At 37.5% G+C, this 14,214-nt stretch overlaps 1 protein-coding gene across 1 annotated transcript; it reads right to left on the minus strand.

Moving 5' to 3' along the window:
• Positions 1-933: 933 nt before the first annotated feature.
• LOC306644595 (small ribosomal subunit protein uS15-like) lies at positions 934-1,446 on the minus strand (the record flags this gene model as incomplete). Its single annotated transcript, XM_079111648.1, is given in 2 exon segments — positions 934-1,072; positions 1,074-1,446. Coding segments are annotated over 2 exon segments (492 nt in total). The 5' UTR covers positions 1,427-1,446.
• Between the last annotated feature and the right edge of the window lie 12,768 nt (positions 1,447-14,214).

A 14,214-nucleotide genomic window follows, 5' to 3' on the forward strand; every position in this document is an offset into this window, starting at 1 on the left:
TGTGAATCTGAAAGGTCACAGTGAGGGAATTTTATGAATGTTTGTGGCCAAAACGAGGATATTAAGTGAGTGAACTCAAAAAGAGGGTATTAAATGAGTTTCAGAGGTCAAAGTGAGGGAATTATGTAAGATTAAGAGGTCCCAGTGAGGATATTATGTGGGGGTCAGAAGTCACATTGAGGATATTATGTCAGAATAAAAACACAAAATTGAGGGTATTATATGTCTATATATCTGTATTCTTATACAAAAACATATTATAATTCTAAATATATCCCTAAAATTACATATATATAAAACATAATTTCTATCAGTAAATCACATATTCAGAACCCTAATTATAAATGCTAATCTCTAAAATAATACAGATTCTTAAAACTCTTCTAATTCTACCCAAAAGCTAAATCTAAACCTACATATCAACAAATGCACATATATATACACACATGAATATATATTTACATCAACTACACAAACTCAAAATGTAAAATTAATGTTAAATCTGTAATTACCTGTAATCATTCCAATAATGTACTTATGAATATATATATTCATTTGTATTTTTGTGCACATAAAGTTACTTTTTTTTTTTTTTTTCAGTGCTGGGGATTGAATCCAGGGCCTTGTGCTTGACAGGCAAGCACTCTACGAACTGAACTATATCCCCAGCCCCCTTTGTGCACATATAGATATAAATACATTCACCCACTTATTCATGTATACAATCATATATGCACATATATATTTACATACTTACACATTATGGTATCTTAAGCCTGAAATTATCTCTAAAAATATATCTGAATAATTTATAAATAAATCAGATAAAAATATACATATATATCTTATATATATTTGTATATCCCTCCATATATATATATATTCATGGATATTCATATACATATTCTAGTAAAAACTTGTTTGTTTTTTTAGTTAAACAATGCTTTTATTGCTTGAATACATACACAAATTTATGCCACCAGGGCAGAGGTTGTGGATGACTGACTCATATTTCCAATTTGGCAGAAGGACCCTCTTGGTCTTATAGTATGAGCCAATTGGTGAATTCCGCTATCAGAGTCAGGCGGAATTTAGCATCCTTATCCTTTATATTCCTCTCAAGATGCTTCTGAACAGCAAATACTTTCTTAATTAAATGATAGAGATCCTCAGGAAGATCAGGAGCAAGTCCTTTGGACTTAAGGTTTCTCAAGATTTTATTGCCAGTCACAAAACATACTTGTGCAACACCATGTGAATCCCTCAGCATCACACCAATTTGTGAGGGAGTCAGACCCTTCTTGGCCAGTTTATAAATCTGCTCCTTCACGTCATCAGACGTCAACTTCAACCAAGTGGGGACGATGCAGTGATAGGGCAGAGCCGACTGGGACAGGCCCTTCCCAGGAGCATGCATGCGACCCATGATGGCGGCAGTCAGGCAGCAAAAAGCAAAAACTTGTTCTTAAACCACCACTTCAGTATACTCCTAACCATAGCACTCCTCCATCTATTAAATATTCACAAATAAGATCTCATGATTTTATGAATATTCATGTATAGAGACATTTATACATTCACTTATAAGTCATATATTTTATATTCATTTATATATTCATAACCTATCTCTAAACCAAATTGTAAACATAACTAACCATATACAATACCATGTACATTTGTACATTTTCACGTATATTAAACATATATTTTATTCGTGCATATGGATACCAATATTCAAACCCTATCAGTAACTTTAATGCTACTTGTAGACTTGTTACTATCACTATCACTATTCCTAAACAAAATCTCTATATACATAAACAATAACATTTTATAAAAATTTGTGTATAACTTTGGGAAACATATTTATGTTCTCATAAAAATCCACAAATACCATATATATATATATACATACATATATATATTCATTTTTATAGGAACAGTCTAGATTTAAGACATAACAATAACTCTTACTTTGAAACTATCCAAAGATAAAACATATACATTTATATACTTTCATATGTAATTTTACTTCCTTTTTCATATTTACATACATATATATTGATAAATATTTTGCAACCAGAACTGTCCCCTGAAACCAAATCCTTGACTCAGAACTAAACCTAATATGACACCTAACCTTGAATTTTTATACATAAAATGAATATTCATGTATACTATCATATATATTCCTATATATCTTTATATACATTCATATATATTTGTATGCACCCTAACAGTAATCAAATCCTACCCTAAGTGAAACCCAAATCTTAATGCAAAACATAACTGTAACAAAACTGAAAACTCTAATTACACTTCTGCATATTTATAAATTCATTATACTTTAAATATGTATTATATACAGATGCAAAAATATCTATATAATCATATATATTTATATATTAATACTGTAACACTGACTATATCCATAAACACCAAATACAATCCATAAATAGTACACAACATTCTCTTTCATAACATAGATTGTAATTCAAAAAGTTATATAAAGATATAAACTCTTCAATTTCTACCATGAACCATAAATGGAATCCTACATATTGACAAACATACGTATACACCCATATGCATATATATATATATACACATTTAATCAAAAAAATCCAAATTCCAAGTGTAAAATGAAAGTTAAGTCTACATTTACTTCTAAGCAGACCAATAGGCTCATGCATATTTATGAAATTATACATGTATTTATTTGTATAATTATGCATATATGAATATATTCATGATTCAATTCATGTATTCAATGATATATATTTTTAAAACACTTATACATTATCATATCCAAAACATGATTCTAAATTTAACACCAACAATATCTCTGAACATAATCATATATATAATCATACACATATAATCTTACATACATTCACATATTACTTTGCAAAATATGAATGAATATTCATATACATATTCTCATAAAACCTACAATGAAAACAACACTTACATACACTGTTAATCATAACACTACACTGTTTTATAAAATATTCATGTGCCACTGTATTGATATGAATAAGCATATATAGTGTGATATATAGTTATACATTTACTTATAATAGTTATATATATTGAAATGAGTAGTTTACATATCAATAAGCTATGTGCAATCCAAAATATAAACATTCATGAAAACAGAAAACTAACCATATAAAATAGCATATGCATCCAAATATTTTCATGTATTTCTAAACATATATTCATATTTGTTTTGATATACATGGATATAAATGTTCAAATCCTATCCATAATATTAATGCTATTTTTAAAAATTCAGTCCTATCTCTACCATAATTCCCAAGTGAAGGTTTCTATACATATACACCATAACACTTTACATAGATGTATATATTTTCATATATAATTTTACATCCATAATTATATTTATATATAGAGAGAAATGTTTTGACAATAACCAAACACTAAACCTAGTCCATAAGTCAGAACTAAACCTCACTACCCAAAACATAGTTTATATAAAATTTATGAATGTTGCTTTGAATATCCATATAAATATATATATTTCTATATGTTTATATATTCATGTATACATATATGTATATAAAGAAGGGTAACAAAAATCCTCATACATATTTATATATATTCAGTTGCATGTTCATAACCTATATCCAAACCAAATTTTAGAGCTGCACCTTTGAAATAATTCAATATATTTAAATCCATATACATTTAAATATTTTTATGTACATTTTTACATTTAACTTTATATTTGTATTTATATACATAGATAAAAATGTAACCCTATTCCTATGCATAATTTTTCATATAGCTACATAATCATGACATGCCTATACCACACTATAAACACACATCTCAAAGAAAACTAACTATATAGACATCTATACCTATTTAAATATATTGATGTATAATTTCCGTATGTACTCATACTGGTATTCATATGTACGGAAAAAAACATTGAAACACTAAACAAACCCTAACAATTTTTGTGGGTTTTTTTTTTTTTTTCCTTCTCATTTGAGCAGCCGGGGATTCGAACCGCGGTCCTTGCGCATGGTAGGCGAGCGCTTTCCAAAAGGAGCTATTTCTTCAGCTCCCAATTTTTGTATATTAGTCTTTTTGGTTTTTTTTAAATTTTTTTAATAATTTATTTATTTTGATTAATTGTAAACAAATGGGGTACGACTTGTTTCTCTGGTTGTACATGAAGTAGAGTCATACCACTTGTGTAATCAATCATACATGTACACAGGGTAATGATGTTTGTCTCATTCTGTTATTTTTCCTTCCCCCACCCCTCTTTTTTCTCTATGTAATCTATCCTTCCTCTATTCTTGCCTCCCTCCCACCTCCTGTTATGTATCATCATTTGCTTATCAGAGACATCATTCAGCCTTGATTTTTTGGGATTGGCTTATCACACTCAGCATGATATTTTCCAACTTTGTCCATTTGCCTGAAAATGACATAATTTTATTCTTCTTTATGTCTCAGTAATATTCCATTGTGTATATATACCAGTTTCTTTATCCATTCATCAATTCTGTTGAGGGCTGTCTTGGACATGATGGCGCTTGGCAGTGAGCCAAAGGGCACTGGATACCAAAATAAGGAAGTACCCAAAAAGGTTGCTTTCCTACTAGTTCCTTGGAGACTTATGACGTGTTAACGCCAGGCTCTAGGATTGGCTATCTAATATCATGCCATTTGTGGACAGCTCATGATCCATATAGTGCTATGCTGACATTCCTCTACGTGCTCTCCTGCGTGAGAGAAAGCTTTGCTATAATTGGCTGATAAGCTAGGAGCCTGGAGGATGAGAGAGGGAGAGGGTAGGAAAAGGGAGATAGTGGCAGAAAAAAGGTTGCCGAAAAACAGGGAGGACGCAATAATTCTCGTCAACTAAAGATTGGTGGTGTCTCCTTTCTCCGTGCCAGTTCCGCTGGACAGAACAAGTGGTGGCCCGTACGGGGAACTTCTTTCTCCTTCTGTGTCCTCCCAGGTAAGTAACTTAAGGTAAGCCATAGGAAAACTAAGTAACTTAAAGTAAGCTATAGGAAAACTGTAGGGTAACCTCCCGGAAATCTCTGGCCAGAGTACATAGGGGGAGGTCACAGTCCAGGTGAAGGGACACCACAGTCCTGGTGAAGGAGACCACATACCTTGGTAAAGGGAGTCTACATTACCCCGGTAAAGGAGGCCACATAACCCCGGTAAAGGGAGGTCTCATAACTCCAGAATGGGGTCACAAGTGTCTAGAAATCAAATGATAAGAATCATACAAGATGTATTTAAGGCTAATGAGACTGCCGTAAAACGATCTACTGTGACAGCACATGTAACCACGTTGGCCAAGGTTAGACCTTGGTTTTTGGAAGAGGGAGTCCTAAATATTCCACAATGGGAACATGATAAAGAGGATCTTATTAAAGCAGAAAAGCAATCCCCGTTACCTAGAGGTACTTTTCCCAGGTGGCAGCTTATTAAGGAATGTCTAACATCTAAAAAAGGTAAAATAATAACTTTAGTAAAAAAAGGAAATACGTGTCTGGAAGAGATAAAGAAACAACTAAGTGTAACTTCTCATAAGGAGGAAGAAGAGGAGGAGGGGCTTACTGGAATTAGAGCATCAGGGACACGGTCACCCCCATCAGTTATATCAGGAAGGAACACCAATCCCTTCCTGGAGGCAGCAGCTTACCCCCAAGCAGCCTGCCCCCTATATCCCCCAAGGTACCCTTGGGAGGAGTTAGCTCATACTATAAGTAGATGGGTTTTTCACCGCAGGGAGAAGAAACCCCCCTTAAGGAAACCTCAGTGGTCCCACAATTCTTCCCTGTACTAGAGGACCAAAATAGACCAATCTCTAGATTTCAAAACAGTAAAAAAATTTAAGGAAGCAGTGGCTACGTACGCTCCTCAAGCTCCATTTACAATTAGTATGTTGGAATCAGTATCGGGGCTAAATCTAGTGCTGGAAGATTGGAAAAGGCCATGTAAAGCTGTGCTATCAGGGGGGCAGTACTTAGTGTGGAAGACTGCATGGTAGGAAGCCTCATTAGAAACGGCATGCTGTAACACTGCCACAGGCTTTCCCCAAAGAAATGTAGAAATGCTAACAGGAGAAAGAAACTATGAAGGTATTCAACAGCAGATTATTTATGATCCTGGGGTGTATGCACAAATTGCTGCTGCTGCCACTAAAGCCTGGAAGTTAATTCAAGGGACAGGAGATTTACAGGGGCAGTTGTCCAAGGTGATTCAGGGAAGTAATGAACCATTTGCAGATTTTGTTGATAGATTAATCCAAACTGCTGCTAGAGTATTTGGGGATTCAAAACAAGCAATGCCCTTAATAAAAACAATTAGCTTATGAGCAAGCAAACAGATGGTGTAAAAAAGCTATAAGACCATGGAAAAATAAAGATTTAAGTACTTATATAAAGGTCTGCAGGGATATCAATGATGCAGTAATTACAGGACAAGTAATAGCTGCTGCTCTTCATGGGCCAAATCAGGGGCAATCAAGAGCTAAAGGAATAATATGCTTTAAGTGTGGGCAAGGAGGGCACTTCAGAAAAGACTGCCCTGAAGGGCCCATAGGATTAAAGCCTAGGGGAACACCTAAGACTGGAGAACAACAAGGGACAAATCAACCTGCCCCAGGTCTATGTCCCTGGTGCCAAAAAGGAAGGCACTGGGCAAAATATTGTATATCAAGATTTGATATAGAGAGATATCCTATGCCAGCCCAGTCAAAAAACGGCCAGGGGGGCCCAACCCGGGGCCCTCAGATATATGGTGCCTTTCAGAATCCCATAGTCCAGATCCCCACTCACAATCCTTTCTGACTATCTCCTCGTTGTCCCGAGGAACATCAGGGAGCAGGAGATTGGACCTCTGTGCCTCCGCCCAACTCGTTCTAACCCCAGAGATGGGAGTACAAGTGGTCCCCACAGGCGTACATGGACCACTCCCTGAGGGCATAGTAGGATTATTATTAGGGCGGAGTTCCACAACTCTGTCAGGATTACGAGTATTTCCAGGAGTCATTGATTCTGATTATACTGGGGAAATAAAGATTATGTTATCCTCCCCTCGAGGGGTATCTGTTGTTTCTCCAGGAGATAAAATAGCACAAATATTGATATTGCCTAGCCATCATGGGACTTTTCCCAGTTCACAAAGGACTGGAGGAAACAATGGGTTTGGATCCACAGGATCGGGTGTCTTTTGGGCACAATCAACAAAAAATAGACCTATGCTTAAATTAAAAGTTAATGGTACTCCCATAGAGGGTCTAATAGACACAGGTGCTGACATCTCTATTATAAGACAGAAGGACTGAAACAGATCATGGCCTGTTACAGCATCCAGTACTACCTTACGGGGACTTGGATTTGCCCAAACCCCATTACAAAGTTCAGCTGTATTATCTTGGGAGGACCCTGATGGGAAAACGGGAACATTCCAACCTTATGTATTAGCTCACCTGCCTGTCACTCTTTGGGGAAGAGACATTTTAACACAGATGGATGTTGTCATTTCTTCCTCAGTTGAGCAAAATATGTCCTTTCTAAACCCAACTGTTTTTCCAGTCATGGTGAGACAAGGTTATATCCCTGGGAAAGGACTAGGCAAAAATCTACAAGGTATTACCTGCCCCATTCAAGCCGAAGGACACACAGGGACTGAGGGGCTGGGTTTTCCGGAGGGGCCACTGAACCTTTAAAGATAACATGGAAATCCAATAATCCTATCTGGGTCCCCCAGTGGCCCCTTTCTAAAGAAAAAATAGAGGCAGCCCAGGAAATAGTTAATCAACAATTGAAGGAAAATCATATCATTCCTTCCACTTCCCCTTGGAATACACCCATTTTTGTCATAAAAAAGAAGTCTGGGAAATGGTGACTTTTACAAGATCTGAGAGCCATAAATTCCAGTATGCAGATTATGGGCCCAGTGTAACTGGGTCTCCCCTCATTAGCTGCTATTCCAAAACATTATATCATCTCTATAGACATAAAAGATTGTTTCTTTTCCATTCCTGTGCATCCCAAGGATAGCCCTCGATTTGCCTTTTCCATTCCCTCTTTGAATAATGAAGGGCCTAATACTAGATACCAATGGGTGGTCCTTCCCCAGGGAATGGCAAATGGTCCCACTATGTGTCAAATATAGTTGGCCAGGCTATATCACAGATTAGACAAAATTGTAAAGGACTTTATTGTCTCCATTATATGGATGATATTCTTTTGGCTTGTAGGGAACAGAAGACCTTATTAGGGGTATTTGATGATATTATTAAAACCCTAGAAAAATGGGGATTACATGTGGCCCCAGAAAAGGTGCAAACCCACAGCCCTATTACCTTTCTAGGACATCAAATATTAGATACCTGTGTTAGACCACAAAAAATTCAATTAGCCATGGAAAAGCTTAAGACTCTAAATGATTTCCAAAAATTATTAGGTGATACAAATTGGATAAGGCCAAATTTGGGAATCACCACTGGTCAACTTAAGCCTCTGTTTGATATTCTCCAAGGAGATTCAGACCCTACATCCCCCAGAAATTTAACTCCTGAAGGTAGAAAAGCCTTGAGGTTAGTAGAACAAGCTTTAGAAAATGCTCATAGTGATAGAGTTGATCTATCCTTGCCTTTTAATCTCATAGTATTAGATTCTGAATATACTCCTACAGGTCTATTGTGGCAAACTGGACTCCTGATATGGATCCATTTGCCAGTGTCCCCAAAAAATGTTTCCCCGTATCCTGTGATGGTAGCAAATCTAGTTACATTAGGACTTAAGACAGCCCTTCGAGTTTTTGGAGTTCATCCTCAGACAGTTATTGTCCCGTACACGGCAAAACAGAATGAAATACTAGCTAACAATAATGAAGACTGGGCAATTGTCTATTGTTCCACCATGGCCACATTTGATAATCACTTGCCAAGTTCACCTATTGTCAACTTCTTCAGAAGACATCCTGTTATTTTCCCTCAGGTTGTTAAGGCCCAACCTATCCCAGCAGCAAAAACAATCCTTACAAGATGGCTCCTCCTCCAGTACAGCTACAGTAGTTCTGATAAAGTACAGACTGTTATTACTTCTCATAAGTCTGCTCAAAAAACTGAACTAGAAGCAATAACTGCCTTACAAACATTTCCTGAGGAACCTTTAAATATTTATACTGACAGTCTCTGTATTGCCCAGCTTGTGCCCTGGCTTGAGACAGCTGGACCCATTAGTCCTCAATCTACCTTACAACAATGCTTTTATCAAGTACAAACTCTTCTGTGGGCTCGCAAAGAACCTTTATATATAGGCCATATCAGGGCACATTCAGGCTTATCTGGGCCTTTAGCTCAAGGAAATTCTACTGCAGACTCAGCTACTCAAGATCCTCATATATTTAATATTGTACAAGAAGCAATTAATTTCCATAAAGATTTTCATGTCAATGCTACTATTCTCAAAATAAAATATAACATTACAAAAGAACAAGCCAGAAACAGTAAAACAGTGTCCTGCCTGTGCGCCTCATTTATCTGTTCCTCATTTTGTAGTCAATCCTAGAGGACTCCTTCCAAATCATGTATGGCAGATGGATGTCACCCATATCCCTGAATTTGGTACTTTAAGATTTGTACATGTAACTGTAGATACCTACTCAGGATATATATTTGCTATCGCTCATACAGGAAAAAAGACAAAAGATGTAATCAGTCATTGCCTTCAAGCCTTTGCTACTATGGGAAGGCCAAAATCATTTAAAACAGATAATGGGCCTGCATATACTTCTTCTTCAACAGTTTTGCTCATAGTTTAATATCTATCATTCTATAGGATTGCCCTACAATCCACAAGGACAAGCTATCATGGAAAGTGCTAATCAAACATTGAAAGTCTGCTGAACTAAACAAAAAGGGGGAATAGGGGCAGCAGCCCCTCCCAAGAACAGACTTAACCTTGCTTTATTCACCCTAAAATTTGGATGCTACGGGCAGTACTGCGGCTGATAGACATTTTAGTGCAAAGTCTGGTGGCCATCCACAAGCAATGTGGAAAGACATCTTGACTAGGTCCTGGAAAGGACCTGACCCAGTATTAATTTGGGGGTGAGGATCTGTTTGTGTTTTTCCTCAGGACCAACAACAACCTATCTGGGTCCCGGAGCACTTGCTAAGAACTATCCATAAGAAAGAAAATGGCACCGAAACACAAAATGATGGTGATGGTGGTAAGCCTGCTGTTGTTAGCTCTTCCTAAAACTTTTGGGAAGGGGTAGTCTTTGCTCCTCTGGTTAGCCACCTCAGAAACCGCCAATGGTACCTTGCCCTGTGTGCAGCTTGCTCCCAATTGGAATCTTTCTTATGGGTATTGGCATGGAAAGGACCTTTATGCCTTTGCTTTAAATATATCCAAGGCCATTGGTAGTGTAAATTATACACAACAGCCTAGATGGGGCCCCACTTGTACACCAATTTCTTATGGCAATGTTGGATCTATTAAATGGGATAGGTGTCAAGGAGATGTTATGGCTTATAAGGTAACTCCTTACTTTTCCTTTGGGCTGTTTGCCATAAATTGGGAAACTGTTAATGAAATATTGGAAAATGCAAATGCATCATATAGATATGCCGCTGTAGATACTAATTTTGCTACCAATGACTATTCTCCTCTTTCCGTGTGGTCTCTTTGTAGTGTGTCTGCTTGTATGGACATTAGTCCGATTAGTATGATACAGGGAGGCAGTCTTTCTATCTCTTCACAAAGGTGCAGAATAATGCAAACCTATATAAAGGGAGTTGATACCCCTGCTTATAGTTATACAGGGTGTGTGGCCAATTACTCTTCCTTTTATCAATTTTCCCCCCCTACTCCCATATGTGTCATGTCTCCGTTCCTGTTCATTCTAACAGTTCTAAGTTTAATATTAACATTACTAATAACAATGATAATGATACTGAGGTCCTTAACTGCACTAACCAAGAGTGTTATGTGTCTAGTTGTTGGGATGCTTCATTATTTCCTCTGTTATTGCCAGGATTCCTAAATTTATTCCAGTTCCAGTGACCTTAAATCATATTGAGTGGAATTTTCTACCTGTGAGAGCAATTAGAGATTTTGGTATCTCAGCTATTATAGCCATTGCTGTTGCTGCTGCAGCTGCTGCCACTGCTGCTGGACTTGCCCTAGGAACTGCTATTCCTACTGCTCACATGCTCAACAATCTGTCACGAGCCACTGCCGAAGCATTGACAGCCCAGGAAAACATCAATGCACATCTCACCACGGGAATCCTGATTCTAAACCAAAGAGTGGACTTACTACAAGAACAAGTGGACATGTTGACTGCTATCGCAGAGACGGACTGTCTAGTGCATGCCCAAGCACTATGTGTTACCCCTATACCCTATTCTAATATTACTGCTGCTGCAAATCTGTCCACACAGCTTGGAAGCATGCTTAATGGGACATGGACTAAAGAGTTTACTAATTTGACTACCCTATCAAGAAATTCTATATTTGTGATAAATAGTACTCAGGTCAAGGTCCTGGGTATGCCAGAAGCCATTAGTTTCTTACAGTCAGCATTACAACTTGGTAAACAATGGATGGGAAGTTTTGCTATGATGGAATTGTTGTTCTTGCTATTATTATTGCTGCTCAGATATCTGTTGTCTCTAAGGAGTCATCAAAGACAGCAAGCGTTAGTGGTAGGGCAAGCCCTTATGGCCATGGGCCAAGACTGATCCGCAGATTTGGCTCTCCCAGTTACAGGGCTGGTAGTCAAAAACGGGTAAGCACAGGGTGGATTTTATACCAAACTAAGACAGGGATCAAAGCATGCCAACAGCTCTTTGACTACCAATGATGGGTAAGAATACAGTCTGACTCTGGTACCTAAGACAGACACAGTCACTGTCCTTTTAATAATTAAAAGGGGGAGACTGTTGAGGGCCGTCAGTGCCTGGCAGTGAGCCAAAGGGCACTGGCTACCAAAATAAGGAAGTACCAAAAAAGGCTGCTTGCTGTTACTAGTTCCTTGGAGACTTATGACGTGTTAATGCCAGGCTCAAGGATTGGCTATCTAATATCATGCCGCACGTGGACAGCTTGTGATTTATATAGTGTTATGCTGGCATTCCTCGGCATGCTCTCCTGTGTGAGAGAAAGCTTTGCTATAATTGGCTGATAGCTAGGAGCCCAGGGGAGAAGAGAGGGAGAGAAAAGAAGAAGGAAGATAGAAAGAGAACAAAGGAGACAGAGAAACAGGGAGGACGCAATAAATCAAACTAAAGATTAATGGTGTCTCCTTTCTCCACGCCGGTTCCGCTGAACGGAACACTATATTGTATTTTATTTAGAGACAGGGTTTCACTCAGTTGCTTAGTGTCTTACTGTTGCTGAGGCTGACTTTGAACTCAGGATCCTCCTGCCTCAGCCTCCCAAGACTCTGGGGTTACAGGCGTTTCCAACTGTGCCTGGGTTGTTTTCTATTTTTAAGTACATTAATGTACCTGTGTGCTTAAGTCTACATATTATGATTTATTGGCTTATGGATTAAAGAGTGATCATAAATTTAAAGAGATAAGCCAAATGCCTTTCAGTTAACTTCACAAATAAATCTTTGACAAAGAAGTTAAAGTTGTCAGTAATATAAAATTGAATATTTCATTCCTTCTGTTTTTAGTTGTAGATGGACACAATATCTTTACTTATTTTTTATGTGGTGCCAAGGAAGAAATTCAGTACTTTGCAAATGTTAGGCAAGTGTTCTACCACTGAACCACAATCCCAGCTCCCCCAAAATGAATATTTCTTTAAAATTATTGCTCTATGTGTTATTTTTTATTCAGGTAAATAAACAAAATAGGTTTTGTCTTTCTAAGATACTCAAAATAAAAAGTTCTTTTTGCCATATAATGTTGATAACAATAATATATAATCTGTTTTTTGATATCTTGGTTTTCATATTTTTTCATAAATAGTTGATAATTGTCCTAAGAAATAAGCACTATAGAATAAAATGATATAATTGCAAAAACCAAAATTCTGAAAGAAAGATAACTCAGCCTCCTTGGTTCCCAAGTTAAATGAAGAGTATTACGAACAATAAAGTCATGCCTATTTTAATTGAGCATCCTTTTCAGATATTTTTCATTGCAAAGGTGCCTATTAAGACTACATTTGTATCCCAACAAGAGTCAAATGTGCGGCCATGCACAAAAAGGAAAAATCAGTTCCTATGAACACAGAAGATAAGACTATAAAAACCCTAATGGAGATATGAAAGAAAAATCAGCTTCCATTATTAAGACAAGAAAAAAACACCTATACGCAAATGTTTATAACAGCTTTATCTGTACTAGCCAAAATGTGGAGGCAACTTGTATGCCCTTGATGAATGAACAATTCAACAAACTATGAAACATAAATTCCATGGAATACTATTCAGCAGTAAAAAAAAAATGAACTATTGATATACACACACACAAAAAAAAAAAACAACCCCGAATAAATCACCAAAGAATTACATTAAATTTTTAAAAATCCCACTAGGGCTGCTTCTTCCTTAAAGTCTGATGACTGTCAGCTCACGTTCATCAGCAGTGTTTGGTGCTACCTCAGGTGCATACTCCACCAGTCCTAGGATCCTTTGGAGCTCATGGGTTAAGGGACTAGTGCAGGAAGCACTCCTTTGTTCCAAATATGCCCCCACTTTGATAGGGGATCTGGGCTACACCCATCTGATTCATGTACCATGGGAATTGCTGCCTGCATAGAAGTCGCCACATTACTCCTTTCTTCATAGTCCATGGTCATTCTCCAGGGGCCATCAGGTTTCTTCAGCAGCTGTGACTGTTATGCAGTCATTGACTCAGGGAGGAGTGGGAGTGATTGAGGCCAGACATTCCCTCTTCTCTGGAGTGCAAACAAGGCTGTCCACCCCCAGTTCCACAGGCACAAAGCCCATGCTGCCAGAGTCTACTGGTCTTTCCTCCTGAGCTCCTTCTGGGCTCTACTACAGACCCAATTTCAGGGGCTGCAAATTCAGTGGGGACAGAAAACTCTGAGCCCTTTGCAGAAGCCTGGAAGTTGGACCTGAGAGGGAATCTGTTTAATTTCTACAGGTGACCCTTCGAGACACACTCAATTTCATTTTTCATGGTGTTTAGTTCAGTGCCAGCTTAGGCATCAAAAG

This window comes from Sciurus vulgaris (genome assembly GCF_902686455.1).
Source record: "Sciurus vulgaris genome assembly, chromosome: 14".
In the NCBI taxonomy this organism is placed as follows: Eukaryota; Metazoa; Chordata; class Mammalia; order Rodentia; family Sciuridae; genus Sciurus; species Sciurus vulgaris.